This window comes from Mirounga angustirostris, unplaced genomic scaffold (assembly GCF_029215605.1).
Source record: "Mirounga angustirostris isolate CCGP_5_RB_7025 unplaced genomic scaffold, mMirAng1.0.hap1 SCAF_10, whole genome shotgun sequence".
NCBI lineage: Eukaryota > Metazoa > Chordata > Mammalia > Carnivora > Phocidae > Mirounga > Mirounga angustirostris.
The window spans coordinates 56,010,505-56,028,636 of record NW_026991718.1 but is presented as its reverse complement, the minus strand read 5'-3'; the positions used below and the strand labels follow the sequence as shown (position 1 = coordinate 56,028,636).

Here is an 18,132-nt window from a genome sequence, read left to right as displayed (position 1 = left end):
CAATTATCTAGGCAAAAGATGATGATGGTTAGGATTAGGGGTAATAGCAGCAGAAGTAAAGAGAAGTGGCCAGACTGAATCTGTTTTGAAGGTAGGGTCAAAGCATTTTGTAATGCATTAAATATGGGTAACAGAGGGGAGAGTCAGGGATGACTCCAAAGGTTGTGGCTTGGGTACCTGGAGGATGACATTACCATCAACTGAGATGGAAAAAGACTGAGGTAAGTAGAACAGGATTTGAGGGGAGTGGATCAGGAGTTCAGTTTTGGACATGGTAGGCCCTCATTAGACATCCAGTCAAAAATGTCAGGCAGATAGAGGTGTCCCTCACTTTTCAAAAGTTCATGTTATGCCACTTCACTTTTACCAAAGACCTACATTAGTACCTGTTTTCACTAACTGAAAGAAGCCCGAAGAGGATTTTCACCTGTATGAATAAAGGGGGGAAGCGAAAATTGCATTCAGCATTTGTTTTGCAGCGAGCTAATGTTAGAGGCGGCGTGCACCCAGACCAGCAAGAGTGGCCCCGCCAAACTCGTACCCCAGAACTACACTCAGCATCAAGGCGCCATAGCTTTGAACTGTGTGAGCATCGGTGCTTTATCTCGTTTTATTTTGTGCATCCATTAGCAAGATGTGTCCAAGAAAAGCCTAAGAGAGGTTATTTTTGGGGTTTGGGAACACTGAGTTTTCCATATAAACTAATGGTAACTGCTTCTTTGATTTACAACATTTGAGCTTTACCTAAGATTTCCATATGAATGCTCTACTTTTCAGATAGCAGGGAAACCTGTAAAAGATCAAGTTCAGGAGAAAAGTCTGAGGCTGGAGATACAAACTTGGGAGTCATCAGGATATAGATAATCAGTTCACCAGGAAAATGGGAGCAGGCAGTGGTGAGAAGGCCAAGGACCAGGGAGGTGGGAGTTAGCGAGAGGAGCTTGAAGGGCTCTAAGGGAAGCAGGTACGGAGAGCAAGAAGTCTGCCTTCTTCATAGTTTAGATAAGTAACTTTTCAAGGTTCTCGTTCATTATATTTTGTTTTATATGAGGTAGGAACTGTATGTCTTTGTCTCTTGTTGTATATGAGGTAAAAGAATAATTTTTTCTGTCTTAGTAGCTTTGCAGATACTACTTAACGTAAATAATTCTGTTTTACTCTATGACCATATTTAGGTGTTGGTGGAAATTTTGGAAGGATTTTAGAAAAGATTGTTGCTAGACAGTATTTTTTAATTCTGGATTAAAACTTAAGTTTTATGTTAAGTGTTTTAAAAACTTAAGATCCTGGTTTTAGTTACAAAATCCATGTCATTCCTTATGGCTTATATCTTAACTATTTCCTGCTCCAGAGCAGCCCTAGAGCTGTGAAACATGGCCCTTGTTATATTAGTTCATATTTTAGTTGCAATTTGTTCTTTCTAAATGACTTATAACTACTAATACTTTGTGATGGGTAAGTAGTCATTTGTAATGGTATTTATTTTTAGCAGTGCATTGTAAAATCAGAGTAGAGGTACTTTTGTATTAAACCAAAAGGTTCCTCCTACACGTGGAAACCTCTTTAGGAAAGCAACACAATGTCAGAATGAAAACCAAGTTTCCTTTCAGATGAAAAGTTAGGGAGATGACATTATACCTGGGTGCCTCTTCCACTAGCCAGCTATTTGACTAGGACATGTATTTTTTTTTTTTTTTTAATCTGCTAGAATGACAAGAATTGTTCTCATGTGCTATACGGTCCCACCTTATTTTAATACTCTTTTTTACATGCGGGTGCAAATTTGGCTGTGACTGATAATGCCCTACTTTAATCTCATCCAGAAAGTTGATTTAGTACTACTGTTACTTTCTAATTATCTTACAAATAAAAACAAATTCTAATGGACTTTCAAGATGACAAACGCAAATACAGCTTCACTCTTCTGTTTTCTCCCCTGTGGAGGGGAAATAAAGGATGATGGAATAGAATACTGGGTAGAATATCTAGTTGCTTAATTGATGAATATGTGTTTCAGAGTAATAACATTTAAATCCTATGTAATTCTCATTGTGATCAGTTATGACATTTCTAGGTGTCTAGATTTACAGAGTGGTAGTCAGCCCTCCCAGTCAAGGAGTGCTCACTGTAGATGACAGAACAAGTCCTACAGGATGTTCCCAGCCCACCTGGACTACAGAGAATGAGCATGGTTGTGAATAGGGAGGGCACAAGGAGACGCCTCCCTTCAGTGTAGCTCAGCTGGGAGCTGAGAGCAGCGCCACAGCTGGGGCTCAAGCTGGAAGGGTGGGCAGAACAGCTAGGCAGTTTCTCTATCTGCCAGCATTCAGGAATTACTGCACACATTTTTGTCTTCCTGCCCTGCTGGTTTACTACTTTCTTTCTTTCTTTTTTCTTTTTTTTTAACTGTTGGAGGTAGAACTCCAGTCTTGGTGCAGGTTAGGGGAGAGGGGCCAGCAGTTAAGCAATTTCTGTAGTTTGTCCTTGAATTAAAAGATATTTTCAGGGCGCCTGGGTGGCTCAGTTGGTTAAGCGACTGCCTTCGGCTCAGGTCATGATCCTGGAGTCCTGGGATCGAGTCCCGCATCGGGCTCCCTGCTCGGCAGGGAGCCTGCTTCTCCCTCTGACCCTCCCCCCTCTCATGTGCTCTCTGTCTCTCTCATTCTCTTTGTCTCAAATAAATAAATAAAATCTTTAAAAAAAAAAAAAGATTTTCATTAAGGGACATCATTAAGAAAGGCTTGTTCAAATGCAGAAATCTTTCTTCCACTTTAGCCATTAACTAAAACACTCAAAAATCTTTGCTTTGTAGCACTTACAAAATACTTGAGGACTCTATATATCCAAAAATCTCTTCCCTACAATAGAACTCTGTGACAGCTGAGGAGAATGAAGGACTCTTTTAGGTCCCTTTTGATTCTATTTTGGCAACTAATCTACTCTGTGACCATCAAGAAAGCATAAAAATATTTACTATGTAACTTCTAAATACCAGCATTTCTTTCTTTCCTTTTGCATTTTCAGGTAATGTTTGAAACTTACCAGTTTTCTGGCGTGTATGTAGCTATCCAGGCAGTTCTGACTTTGTATGCTCAAGGTAGGTGAAACTTAACTTTTAGAATAATCAATTCAGCAGACATTAAGTCCATTTTATTTGAGTTTTCAATAGTTGGAAATCCCAGAAAAGCACAGTATTTATATATTTATTTAAATATTTTCAAATATTTATTCAAATATTTTCATAATTTCTAAAATTTGTAAAATATCACATATATTTTTATTTCCTTCATTAAGCAATGAAGGACTTAAGGTAAAAAGAGAACTCAATTTTTAAGAAGTAGGAGGTTCCCTCTTAAGACTATTTTAAAGTAAAAATTTTTTATGCAGTGAAGAATGAACATGGAATTTGTCCTTAGAATTGTCAGAGTTGGGGCACCTGGGTGGCTCAGTTGGTTAAGCATCTGCCTTTGGCTTAGGTCATGATCCCAGGGTCCTGGGATCAAGTCCTGCATCGGGCTCCCTGCTCAGCGGGGAGTCTGCTTCTCCCTCTGCCTGCCGCTCGCCCTGTTTGTGCTCTCTCCCTCGCTCACTCTCTCTCTCTCAAATAAATAAAATCTTTAAAAAAATTTTAAAAGAATTGGCAGAGTTAAAAAAAATACATAGAAGTCCAAAAAGGTTAGTATAAAATCACGCTTGTATACATAGTAGAGGAGAAGGTAGACATTTGGAAGTGCCTTCCTAACTTTTATGTTTTGTTGGTGCTGCCATTAGTAACTGCCTCCCTTTCTATTGAGAATAAAAATTGGCCGTGTGGGGAGAGCTCTTTCTGTTCTGATTGTCTTATTAAGAGAATTTATGGGGCTGTCAGATATGTGCCACACAGCCTGTTAGGCACTTGAAATGTGAAGATTCCCTCAAAAAATTTAGAGTCTATTCGGGAAAAAGATACAGAAGCAGATAATTTTGACCCAGCATGGCAGAGAAGGTTTCTGAAGGAGGTGACACCTGAGCTAAGTCTTCAGCCTTAGTAGTTAGCTGTGTGTATGACATAGTACTTAGAAAACTCACTTTAATACTGTGGTGACCCATCTAATTCTAAACATGGATTAGTAAAAATCACCTTGTAAAAATATACATTGACTCATTAAATTGTCTGCAGTACTACGTCTAGGTACTTAGGAAATACCTGGGGGAACTAAATTTTCAAAGAAGCTTTGTTCATTCACCGAGTGGAATGTACCTTGTACTGTGTTTAGTGCAGAGGATATGGCAGTGAGTAAGCTAGACGTGGTCTTCTTGACCTTAAAGTGATTACATTCCAGCTGTGAATAATTTTCCTTTGAAGAAGGAATTAAAAATCACTTGTTACTTTGCAAGGAGTGTTTACCTGCACCGAGGTAATTTTATTTCATTTTTAGAAATTATTTTAGAAAATACTTTGGAAAAAATAGATATTAAAAGTTTTGAATCTAAGCTTTGAAACTGGTGATAATGATTTTGTTTAGGTGGTGAGGATGGACTGTTCTGTTGAAGTGAATTTTTGTTTAAATTGTATTTGAATAAAACTGACCTTAATGGATTTTTCTGGCAGTATTCATACATTTATTTTCATCCAGTGAGAAGATACCCTCTTTTAATTCCCGATATTTAGTCATTTTTTGTTTAACTGTTGAATCTTTAATTTTGAGAAATGATAGTCCAGTAAAGATCAAAAGAACTCTGACCCACCATAAAATTCTCCTTCTAAACAAGGTGGCTAGGGCTAGGTAGGAAGTTAGTTAAAGAAAGGTAGGAAGAAGCATTTGGAGCCATGGAAGGGTTGTGAATAGGAGAAGTGACAACGGTGAGTTAGGAAGCTATGTTTGCCTGCATGCCATAGACGGGATTGAAGGGAATCACTGGAATTAGGGAATCTGGAGGTTAGAGTTGTCAGGAAAGGTGTAAATGGAAAGGTATGAATTCGATTGAATCTTAAAGAATCCATAGGAATCGAAGTGGAAAGAATGGATACTCCAGTGACAAAATGGTATGGCACTAGAAATGGGTCAAATGTGTACAGGGAAAGGCTAGTCTGTAACCTGGTAGGAGTGGGAGAAAATAAGCTGCAGTTGGATGGGAAGGTCTGTTTGGAAAATAAAATGTCGATCCCGGCTTCAGTTGGTATTACTGGGAGTGTTTTTGAATTAATGATGTGGATTCCTCTTTTTTTGCAATGAAATGTTTCTTGTTGAAAGGAATGCAGCATTAAAAGGCAGTAAATGATTTTTATGAAGCTTTTTATGAAGATTTATATACACCATCAATCATGGAAAGACATTATGTCAGCTTCAAAAGGAGGTAGATTGAATAAATGTATCAGATAAATCATTATGATGAAATACTGTAGTGCATTCAAATTTGTATTAAGAAAGGGAGAGAGCCTATTCAGGGATGTGAAAATGATAAAATAATGGTTAAGAAAGTTACAGACATTGCGTATTCTATAAGGTTAAAAATTTTTTTTGGTTAAAAAATTATTAGACTTGGGGGCTGGGAGAGATGGGGTGGCTGGGTGATAGACACTGGGGAGGGTATGTGCTATGGTGAGCGCTGTGAATTGTGTAAGACTGTTGAATCACAGATCTGTACCTCTGGAACAAATAATACATTATATGTTAAAAAAAAAAAGGAGGAGAAGAATGGGGGTGGAAATAGGAGGGGGAGACAAACCATGAGAGATGATGGACTCTGAAAAACAAACAGGGTTCTAGAGGGGAGGGGGGTGGGGGGATGGGTTAGCCTGGTGACAGGTGTTAAAGAGGGCTGGTTCTGCGTGGAGCACTGGGTGTTACATGCAAACAATGAATCATGGAACACTACGTCAAAAACTAATGATGTGTAATGTATGGTGATTAACATAATAAAAAAACATTATTAGACTATTAACTGTTACAAAATTTGAGTTCGAAAAAGTTTTGTTTTAATTAACCCTAGTGCAGAAGGTAACTTTTGCAGTCATTTGTACTTTAAATAGTATGTATGGGAAACAAGGCAGCTTCTTTGCTGTTCTTTTATTATAAGGTGTAACTGATACTGTCTTTCTGGTTTCTGGTGAATAATTGACGTGATTAATTGTTCTCAAATTTCCAGCTATCTAGTATCAATAGGAATTTTTCCAAACCCAGTTTTGAATATATATTATATGACAAAAATAATAAGTACATTATTTCAACAGGTTCACTATCAACTTGTGTAGTTTTTATCTCTCACAATGATTTTCCTAAAAGTTACCATGATGCTTTAGAAAATTTTACTTCAAGGGAATTCAGGGATCAAGATTAAATTGGAAAGAAAAATAAAGAATTGTACTGAGCTTTAAGAACATGTTGTGTCTTTCAGTCCTAGGTCTCAGAGTCTGTTTCTTCTCATCTCCTGGGATAGCACACAGTTAGACTAAAAGTCTCACAAGAGACATGTGTGAGAACACTGACTTTAGTGTCTAGATGTTAGAACTGCAAAATAATGAATAATAAAGAAATGCTGGCTTCTAGACCATTCTGGGTGGTGAAGTTTCTAGTTTAGCTTCTGTATGAATTTTTTGAAATTTGCTGGCTCTGATTTTTCTGATTTGGTTTTTTATTTAAAACCTCATGGTTCTCACACAGGTTTATTGACTGGAGTAGTGGTGGACTCTGGAGATGGTGTAACTCACATTTGTCCAGTGTATGAAGGCTTTTCTCTCCCTCACCTTACCAGGAGACTGGATATTGCTGGAAGGGATATTACCAGGTATCTTATCAAGGTAAGCAAAAGAAGGTATCATAGAAGTTAGCTTTTGTAATTTGTATTTACTAACTTAACATATTTGAATATATCCTCTCAGGATCATAGCAGATCTTCTGCACAACTAGGGGAATGTCCCATTACCCCATTATTCATGTAAAAGTCCATGTAAGATTTTTATACATGCTCTCTAATATAGTAATGAGAATAGAATACATCATTACATAATTATGTTTGCTATTCCTGAGGACTTGGTAGTGAGATAGAAGAGACCTTAAAACTTTTTGAATAATAGAGGCAGCCTTTTCTGCCATAAAACACTTTTTTGAGGGGTGCGTGGGTGGCTCAGTCGATTAAGTGTCTGCCTTGGGCTCAGGTCAATCTCAGGGTCCTGCGATGGAGCACCACGTCAGGCTCGCTGCTCAGCGGGAAGTCTGCTTCTCCCTCTCCCTCTGCCCCCACTCCCCACCCCCCAGCCCCCCCTTCATGCTCACTCTCTCTCTCAAATAAATGAATCTTTAAAAAAACCAAACAATACTCTGGTTTCTCTTCAGATCGTATAAATCTTTTGCCTTTTACTAAAAAAGCCAAACAAACAGGGCCCAGTTGTACCGGACTTCAATATTTAGTAGTTTTCATGGAATAGATCCAGTTTTTAGTGTTTACTATATATTAAAGTTTAATTAGTTATAATTTTATAACTTTACTGTAATTAGTTATAATTTTCTTTAAAACATTGCCGGAGAGGGCGTCTGGGTGGCTCAGATGGTTAAGCGTCTGCCTTCGGCTCAGGTCATGATTCCAGGGTCCTGGGATCGAGGTCCGCATCGGGCTCCCTGCTCCGTGGGAAGCCTGCTTCTCCCTCTGCCTCTCTCTCTCTCTCTCTCTCTCTATCTCTCATGAATAAATAATTAAAATCTTGGAAAAAAAATGAAAAAAATAAAAATAAAACATTGCCGGAGAAAGTATATAAGGCTGTTAATTAGAGGCATGTGTATTTTTTTAATATTGAAAAAAATAGTTTAGTCAGTCAATTCTCTCCAGGTCACTGGTTCTCAACCAGGGGTGATGCTGCCGCCCCTCCCCCCCCGCCTGCCCCCCCACCAGCCAGGGACATTTTGCAATGTCTGGAGACATGTTTTGGTTGTTCCAGCTATGCAGGAATGCTACTAAATATCCTACAGTGAACAAGGCAGCCCGCACGACAAAGAATTGTTAAGGTCCACTGTATCATTGGTGCCACTGTTGAGAAACTATTCTAGGGTAGTATCTGTGCAGTAAAACGGGGTTGTCTGTCTCTATCTTGACATTGAGTTCCTTTCTTCTCATTTAGAGTAATAATGAGATTAAGATTAATGAGAACTATAATACTGTCATTCCAGGCCAAAATTCTGTCTGAGGAATGTCCGAGGGTTTTCTCACAAGGATTAGGGGATTCATTTTTAAAGTTTTTATATGAAAAGTCCCAGCTTGTTCGTGATGCATATTATGGGTTTTTTTTTTTTTTTTCCTGTTAACTGCTTGAAATCTCATCATTTATTTGATTGACAAATTCTCTTGCCCATCTACTGTGTGTCAGACATAATACTAGAAGTTTGGGATAAAATTTTCTAAGATCTAGGGATATTTCATGAACATGGCATTGATTGAGCAAATGGCAGATTATAGGAGTCTAGTACTAAAATAATATTTATCAAAATATTTATTTTGATTATTTTGATTATTTATCAAAACTGTCTAAACATTAGTACTCCCAATAGTAAATTTTTTTTTTTAAGATTTTTTATTTATTTGACAGAGAGAGACACAGTGAGAGAGGGAACACAAGCAGGGGGAGTGGGAGAGGGAGAAGCAGGCTCCCCACCGAGCAGGGAGCCTGATGTGGGGCTTGATCCTAGGACCTTGGGATCATGACCTGAGCCGAAGGCAGACGCTTAACGACTGAGCCACCCAGGTGCCACTCAAACAGTAATTTTTTTAAAACTAGCTTGATTTTCTTTTTTTTTTTTAGCTTGTTTTTTACCCATTTATTATTCATGAACAGTTAATTCTTTCACTCTCTGTGAAACTGAACTATAAATCCTCTTATGGAAAGTACTGTTCCCATTTCTGAAATACTCAGTAAGACCTAAGGATCCACTGTCCATTGCATTTGTTACTGACATTAGCTATTTAGTGAGCACTGATAGCTTGCCACAGTTGAACTCATTCAGATTGTGACTTTACTGCTGTTTTTTGTACCAGCTGCTGCTATTGCGAGGATATGCCTTCAACCATTCTGCTGACTTTGAAACAGTTCGCATGATTAAAGAAAAATTGTGTTATGTGGGGTATAATATTGAGCAAGAGCAGAAGCTGGCCTTAGAAACCACAGTATTGGTTGAATCTTACACAGTAAGTATTTCCAGTACTTAATACATAGGGGGTTTTAAAATCGTGCACTATGATTATTGGTGTGTGCTTAAGTAGGTTTTCTTAGAATCAGTATTTTTGTTTTGAGTTGTTAGAGTATGTATATGTGTGACCTTAAATGTCTTTCTACAATAAGATTCTTTGGTTTAGTTATTTTAGGACACCATATAATGTGAAATAAAGGCAAGAATCACAAATTGCTTTTCTACCTTAGGATATAATTAGATAAGAGATGTTATTTTGAGATTCTCATATCTGAAATAGCGTTTTTCAACATGCGTTTTATAGAATATTATTTCCCTGAGATGTTATTAAGTAATTTCACAAAAATTAAAGTGGAGTTTACATTGTCCAGTAAGTTTGGGAGTCAGGGGGCGCCTGGGTGGCTCAGTTGGTTAAGCGACTGCCTTCAGCTCGGGTCATGATCCTGGAGTCCCTGGATCGAGTCCCGCATCGGGCTCCCTGCTTGGCAGGGAGTCTGCTTCTCCCTCTGGCCCTCCCGCCTCTCATGTGCTCTCTCTCATTCTCTCTCTCTCAAATAAATAAAATCTTTAAAAAAAAAAAAAGTTTGGGAGTCAGTTTCACTTTACTGAAGAACTTCTCAGAACCTTTGATGTGCTAATATGTGTATGCCTGTGGAAATATGGTAAACCGCCTGTTTCTCAACCTTATTAGACTACAGGGTTCCAGCATTTCATGAGACTCATGTTCTGCAAAGCATACTTTGGAAGTGCTCATCCTGTATTATTGCTCTAATAATTCAGTAGGTGGCAGTCTTTTCTTGACTTTGTATTTTCTTAATGAGATGTTGAAAACAAATGTTAACTTGAAAGTGAAACGAGTTATAGGTTACACCAGGAGAGTTGATTCTACCTGAATTTTTAACGTACTGTTATCTGAAGTCTATTATATTCATCTTGGTATGAAGTATTCCATATCTCATCTTTGATCTAGTTATTATTAAAATGAAATCAAGTAATAGGCAATAAAAGCAAGTATTGGCAATAAAAGCAAGTATTCTTAAACCATTTGATTCATGTAAGCTCTACATATCACAAATATGTATGAATTAGTCATTTTTTTTTTTTTTAAGATTTTATTTATTTATTTGACAGAGAGAGAGAGCGCGAGAGAGGGAACACAAGCAGGGGGAGTGGGAGAAGGAGAAGCAGGCTTCCTGCGGAGCAGGGAGCCCGATGCGGGGCTCGATCCCAGGACCCTGGGATCATGACCTGAGCCGAAGACAGACGCCTAACGACTGAGCCACCCAGGTGCCCCTGAATTAGTCATTTTAAAAATAATTATTGGGGCACCTGGATAGTCATTAAGCGTCTGCCTTCAACTCAGGTCATGATCCCAGGGTCCTGGGATTGAGCTCCACATCAGGCTCCCTGCTCAGCGGGAAGCCTGCTTCTCCCTGTCCCCCTCCCCCTGCTTGTGTTCCCTCTCTTGCTGTGTCTGTCAAATAAATAAAATCTTAAAAAAAAAAAAAAATTGTTAATTTTTATAAATTATATTGTTTTATTTTTAACCAGTACTGATCCAAAAAATTGACAAGCAACTTAATCTCCAGATTTGCCCTGGGGATTCTTTTCTGAAGCTTTTTTGATAGTTCCTCTAGATTTGTAGTTTTTCATCTTCCTCACTTATTTGTAAGAAAATGGCATGAGACAAAAGATGAGGGAACTAGAAATATAAGACATGTTTTATTTAATTTCTCCCCTCCTTTCTCAAAGAATTTGAGGTGGGTTACAAAAATATATACAGATGACCCTTGGGGCGCTGACCCTCTATGCAGTGTATAACTTTTGACTCCCTCAAAACTTAACTACTAATAGCCTACTGTCATTGCCTTGCCAGTAACATAAACAGTTGACTGACAGATATTTTGTATGTTATATGTATTATATATATTATATACCATATTCTTACAACAAAGGTAGGAAGAAAAGAAAATGTTACTAAGAAAATCATAAGGAGGAGAAAATACATTTACAGTACTGTACTATATTTATTGAAAAAAATCCATGTGTCAGTGGACCTGTGCAGTTTAAACCCACGTTGTTATAGGGTTAGCTGCACAACAAATAAACAGTAGACTGATGAAACTAATGAGTAAATGAAGAGGGATAAGGGCCGACAAAGGATAGGATGAGATTTGGTACAAAAAAATGAGAGTCCTACAGTCATAACCAGGTAGGGTCTAGAGGTGGGTAGCTCCTAGGCTGGGTGGCCCCATGCTAACCAGCAGCCAGTGTGGAAAGAAACCACACCGTCAGAGAGGCTGAAGTATGAGCTACAGAGGTTTTGCCAATAACTGTGTACTGTGTAAAGTTTTTCCAGATATTTTGGGTGATTTCATGTGGTTTTAAACTCACCTGATGGGTTTTTATTTTTTTAAGGGTAAATGTTTGAATCTGTATCCTTGGGGGTTTTTTGTTTGTTTTTAATTTGATACAATTTACAGATTGTATCAATTTGAAAAATGTGCTTGCCTTTGCTCCTATCTGTAAACATGGAGTAAATGTTTAAAAAAAAAAACTTGCTTTGTGGTACTTTGTCATACTGGAAAGTCACTTTTTGGAATCCAAATACTATTACAGTAATCATATTATTATAAATGTACTGTTAGAAATGTTAATGTAAAACTAATTCTGGTATCTCCTATGGAAATGGGTCAAATGCCAGCATACACAAGCATGCTTATAATTTAGGTCAGTCCAATGAGTTGTGAGGTGGTTGTAAGAGAGGGTGGGGCATCTGGGTGGCTCAGTTAAGCATCTGCCTTCAGCTCAGGTCATTATCTCAGGGTCCTAGGATCAAGCCCCAAGTTGGGCTCCCAGCTCAGCAGGGAGTCCATTTCTCCCTCTGCCCCTCCCTCCCGCTCGTATGCACACTCTCTCTCTCTCTCTCCTTCTCTCAAATAAAGGAAATCTGTAAAAAAAAAAAAAAGGGGGGGGGGAGTGTTTTGGGGGGCGCCTAGCTGGCTCAGTCGGTGGAGCATCCAACTCTTAATCTCGGGGTCATGAGTTCAAACCCCATGTTGGGCATAGAGCCTACTTCAAAAAATTAAAATTAAAAAATAAGTAGAGGGAGTTTTTACTTAACATTTCTCATTTAATTAAATATAAACATGATGTAACTTAAGAGTTTTCTGCATGCAGAAAAGTGGCTCAGTAGGTTAAGCATTCGACTCTTGATTTCAGCTCGGGTCATGATCTCATGGCCGTGAGATTGAGCCACACATCAAGCCCTGTGTTGGGCTGCGTGCTGGGCATGGAGCCTTGGTCAAGATTCTCTCCCCCTCCCTCTACCCACCCCCCCTCCCCCACGTGTGTGTGCATGGGCTCTCTTTCTCTCTGTCTTAAAAAAAAAAAAAACTTGCTTAAGTTAAAATTTTATTTATCCATTATTTAAAATTCAATAGGGTCTAGAGGGGAGCCTGGCTGGCTCAGTCCGTAGAGCATGTGACTCTTGGTCTTGTGATGGGTTGTGAGTTCGAGCCCCACTTTGGGTATAGAGATTACTTAAAATTTTTAAAACAATTTTTTAATAGGGTCTAGTAAGTAGGATACAATAGAATTGCTTAATAAAAAGTAGTCTTAAAAAAAAGTAATTTAGATCCATGTTTCTTTTTTAAAAAAATTTGTTATTGTTATGTTAATCACCATACATTACATCATTAGTTTTTGATAGATCAGTGTTTCTTAAACTTTTTTGATCATAAAACATTTTTTGGATTAAATGATTTGACAGAAGTTTTACACATGATATAAAGTGTTTTGATGGCAAAATAGCAAAGTTTCACAGTGTAATTATTTGGTAAAAGAAATTATTTAAAAATTTTAACTGAATGTGTCTATGCTACATGGTAAAAATATCCATAAAATAAATCACAAACGTGTTAAAATAGAGAAGCAGCATTGACACCAGCAGTAATCCAAATGCAGTGGTTTATTAATGCTTCCTTTTTATGCTTAGCTGCACATAGCGATGGAACATCACGCACTCATGCATTGGTGATTTTTCCAAGAAATTCCTGATGTGTTGGAGCATGGCATGATGGCATGTTCTGCGTTTAAAAACAAAACAGCATGACAATAACAACTATCTAAACGTATTTTATTTTACTTTTTTTTTCCTTTTCAAAAATTTATTTTAGGAGAAACGTGTTGCTGATGATGATTTTGATTATTGAACAGATGTGTTTAAAGTCCCAGTGTTGTGGAGAACACTGGGAATTTTTTTTAATGTTTTGCTGACTAACACCTGGTTACTCTTGGTCCCTAGCTCCCGGATGGCCGCATTATCAAAGTTGGGGGAGAGAGATTTGAAGCACCAGAAGCTTTATTTCAGCCTCATTTGATCAATGTTGAGGGAGTAGGTGTTGCTGAATTGCTTTTTAACACAATCCAGGCAGCGGACATTGATACCAGGTACATCGTAAATGATGGTTTCAAAGTTATTTAACAATAGATGGAGTATGTATAATTAAAATGACCAAGTTGTCTATTACCTCACTCATGGTTTTGAGCAGATAAGGCAAACGAATTTTTTGAGGGTGGCACTGGATGTTGAATATATATCATTGTGTCTCAGAAACCACCTTAAATTTTTTTTTAATAATTCAAAACTTAAAAATTTCAATAATACAGAGAACTCACGTATACTCTTTACTCAGTTTTGCATTCTACTAAGTTTAACGTTTTGCGAGTTTATTCTATCATTCTCCCTTTCTCTTTTCTTGAGCCATTTGAGAGTATGGTGAACACATAAGTCCTCTTTTACTCAATATTTGCTTTGTATTTCCTGAGAACAGAGGTATTCTCTTATATAGCCACAGTGCGATTATTGAGCTCAGGAGATTGATTACTGATCTGCTGTTATCTGCCATCCATTTTTCAGTTTCATCTACTGTCCCAATACTGTCCTTTATACTGTTTTTCTTTTCCCCAGGAGATTATCAAGTCTGAGATCACACAGCGTATGTAGTTGTCATGTCTCTTAGCTTTTATCTGTTAACAATTCTTTAGTCTTTCATGACAGCAACATCTTTTTAGAGAACAAGCCAGTTATCTTAGAGAATTTTTCTCAACTTGAGTTTGAATAATTTTCTCATGATTAGATTCAGGTTATGCATTTGGGGCTGGAATACTACTTAAGTGATGTGTCCTTCTCATGGTGTCCCATCCAGAGATGAGATCTGTTTGTTTCTTGTTGGTGATGTTAGGATTAAGCTCTTAATGAAGTTTCCTGTTTGGTTTTGTATTTTTCCTTTCTTAGTTTATAAGTGATTTGTGGGAAAATACTTTGAGACTGTGTTGACCCCCTGTTCCTCATTAAACTCTGCCTTCCACCCCTTTTAGTATCTGTTGATGATTCTTGCCTAAGTCCATTTTTATTTGGTTGCAAAAAGGTGATTTTCTAATTCTGTCATTCCTTCTATAGTTATTAATTGGCATTCCAGCATAAGGAAGTGCTCTTCCTTGTTTTGTTTGTTATCAGTGTGGACTCATGATTTTGTCCAGTGATTATAATTTATTACTGTCTTTATTTATTTTGATGCTCAAATTGTTCCTGATTTGGCCAGGGGAGCCCCTTCAAACACACCTCTGTGTCCTTTGACATGCTGTTATCTCTTTGGGCACATTCTGTTTTGTGGCACAGGATAGTCCTGGCTTATCTTTAATTTTGTAGGTAAAACATTACCATCTACTCAAAACTACATAAAAAGCATACTTTGAAGTATTACTCTCCCAGCCCCTTGTTCTCCACCCTAGTCCTCCTCCCCCTTGTAGGTAAATGATCTCATTAGTTTCAGGTTTATCCTTTCTGTATTTCTTACTTGTTCTTACACAAAAGGTAGCTTAGTATAAATGCTTTTTTGCACTTCTTTCACTTAATATTATCCTGAACAATCCTGTACCACTTCCTAGGGATTGTCCTCCTTTTTTCCCGTGTATACATATCATGGTTTATTAGGTGAATCTTGGTTATTTAGGTAGATTCCAATATTTTTGCAGACAAATAATGTTGCAATTAATAACCTTGTGCACACTATATTTTTGTACTCTTGGGCATGTATATTTTGAAAAAATTTCTAGAGGGAATTGTTGGGTCAAAGGGTATATAAATGCATGTAGTTTTGTTACTGCTCAGTTCCCCTCTGGAGGTTGGGACCCTTCTCCTTCCCACCAGTAATAGATGAGGGCACCTATGTCCCCACAGCTTGGTCACAGTTTGGCAACTTTTTAACTTTTATGCCAGTCTGGTGAGTGAAATGATTATCTCAATGTAGTTTTAATTTGTATTTTACTTAAGAGTGAAGTTGAACATTTTTTTCTATGTTTAGGGCTGTTTTTCTTTTTCTGGTGAATTATCTGTTCGTGGCTTTTGCTTCTTCTATAGAATTTTTGTAATTTTCCCCCTCAAGTTTTTTAAAAGTTCTTTTTATATTATAGCTCTGTGATAATCTACTGCAGATAGTTCTCCTGATTATCCATTTGTCTCTTGCTTATGGCGTTCTTTGACTATACAAAAATTTGTGTTTACTTAGTTATTAAATAAGTTTATACCTTTTATTGCATCTAGAGTTTGAGTCATAGTTGAAAAGCCCTCCTGTACACTCAGGTTATGGAAGAATTTACTCAGAAGCATTTTGTAAAAAGCAAGTGTTTGCTTACTTGTCTGTTTAACCCTGAATTGAATAACCACCAAACTAATTTTTGTGGGATGGCTGAGGAGCAGGATAATAATGGAAAGTAATAAAAATAGCAGTTGGCTTATAACAAGCTATAAACTTAATGTAAGATGATCAAGAATCTAAACTTCTCAAAGTACGAGTAAATTCTCATAGTAGGGATTGGGTAGATGCTTTTGTCCCTTGACTTAATGATCATTAATAGTAACATTGCATTTAAAAGTGTATGCCTATTGGTGGTGATTCAAGTTTTGGCATTCCTGAAGCACTGGAGTCCGGTTCAGTACCCTTACGACAGAGCTGGCATCGGGAAGTCACACAACTCACCCTTTGTGTGTTCTGCATGTTGGAAGCGTACATGTAGATGCTAGTGGGTACATACCACATGTAGCCATGTCTCAGCTGCATATGCTACACTCATGTGCATACTTCTGCGAGTAGATATAAAAACTCCACTCTTCTATGAGCTGGGATTATAATAGCCTGAGCCATTGGAAACCAGTTTGAATGAAGCCAAAACAGATGTGACTCAGCTTCTGAACTTTACTAGGAGAAGAGTTCCTCAGACCCTCACTTAGTTATATTACTTTTACTACATATGCAGTTATTTTAGATTTGATTATCTGGTATCATAACCGGTAGCATATTTGAGGAAGAAAGAGAGGACTGCTGTAACGAGGAAACACGTCAATGTCATGTAAAATAATAGCAGCTAGTCCCAAGGCAAAGGAACAAAAGGGAAAACTACAAAAGGCAAATGGAAAAATTGAAAAGCAAGAACTGAAATCGTAATAGAAAATGGTTAATTGTAGTAAACTCTGGGAAAGCACTGTGATGACACAGTCCAAATAGTGGAAGTTTGTAATGTAAACTCTGGTCATTTATAAATGTTCAATTACAGGGGCGCCTGGGTGGCTCAGTCAGTTGGGTGTCTGACTCCTCTGATTTCGGCTCAGGTAGTGATCTCAGGGTCATGAGAATAAGCCCCACGTCAGGCTCCGAGCTCAGTGCAGAGTCTACTTGTCCCTCTCCTTCTGCTCCCGCCCCCCGCTTGCTCTCTCTCTCTCTCTCAATAAAAAAATATAAAATCATTTTTTAGAAAGTCTCAATATTTGCAAGAAAGTGTGTCATGTGCTTTAGAAGTATTCTCATTAAAATTTTAAGTATTTTGCACGTAGAGAGGGTTTGTTATCTAATAACAGCATTAGTAACAAACATTCAGCCCTACAATTTCCATGTTGGATTTTATTTAAATCTCCCAGCAATCCCTTGAGGCTGCTAGATATAAAAGGAACTCTGTAAGACTGTTTTTCTCATCTGCAACCCCAAATGAATACCTTTTGTGTCCTTCTAGATCTGAATTCTATAAGCACATCGTGCTTTCTGGAGGGTCTACTATGTACCCTGGGTTGCCATCACGGTTGGAACGAGAACTTAAACAGCTTTACTTAGAACGAGTTTTAAAGGGAGATGTGGAAAAACTTTCTGTAAGTACCAATAATGCAACTGTTAACATGCTTTTAAAACCCTGTAAAGTAGCTTGTGAATCTTGACAACCACCAGAGGGAGCAAGAAGTCTTCCTAAACAAATTATTAATGAAGTTACATGCAGCCTTGAAAAGATGGGAAGAGGTAAATGGTTCGAGGTAAGCTCTGTTTCAAAATGGTTGTACTGCCTGGTCACCTCTGTATCCAGTGGCTGGAGGCAACGAGGTCCAGGGCCAAATGTTCTGGTTCCTCTGTAACAGACATCCTGGAGTCGAGATGCCTCTAAGGGCATGGGAAGAACCTGCCATATAGTATTCCCTCCCCACCACCCTTTTCTGTGGGGGATACGTTCGAAGGCCCCCAGTGGATGCCTACACCGCAGATAATACTGAATCCCATGTATACCATGTTTTTTCCTATACAGGAACACCTATGATAAAGTTTAATTCATAAATTAGGCACAGTAAGAGATTAACAACAACAACAATAAAATAGGACAGTTAGAACAATATACTGGAATAAAAGTTATATGAATGTGGTCTCTCTTAAAATGTCTTATTGTACTGTACTCACTCTTATGATGATGTGAGGATGAAATACCTAGGTGATGAGATGAAGTGACGTGAGTTAAGTAGGTCTTATGATGTAGTGATGTCAGAATGAGGATCATCTGCTTCCAGACCACGGGTAACTGAAACCACAAAAAGCAAAACCACAGATAAGGGGGGACTACTGTACTATAGAGAGAGAAATGCCTCTGGGGTTTTTGG

The 18,132-nt window shown here is 38.0% G+C and overlaps 1 protein-coding gene across 2 annotated transcripts in view; it reads left to right on the top strand.

Annotated features, from left to right (window-relative positions):
- The window catches only part of ACTR2 (actin related protein 2), a 35,037-nt gene that overhangs the window by 13,450 nt on the left and 3,455 nt on the right, over positions 1-18,132 (top strand). Inside the window, exons 4-8 of one of the 2 annotated variants that reach the window (XM_045884881.3) lie at positions 3,025-3,097; positions 6,645-6,781; positions 9,007-9,156; positions 13,465-13,610; positions 17,229-17,361. In XM_045884881.3, the coding sequence (XP_045740837.1) occupies positions 3,025-3,097; positions 6,645-6,781; positions 9,007-9,156; positions 13,465-13,610; positions 17,229-17,361 (639 nt within the window). The remainder of the gene's footprint in view (positions 1-3,024; positions 3,098-6,644; positions 6,782-9,006; positions 9,157-13,464; positions 13,611-17,228; positions 17,362-18,132) is intronic. The other variant, XM_064572421.1, reaches the window with a different exon arrangement.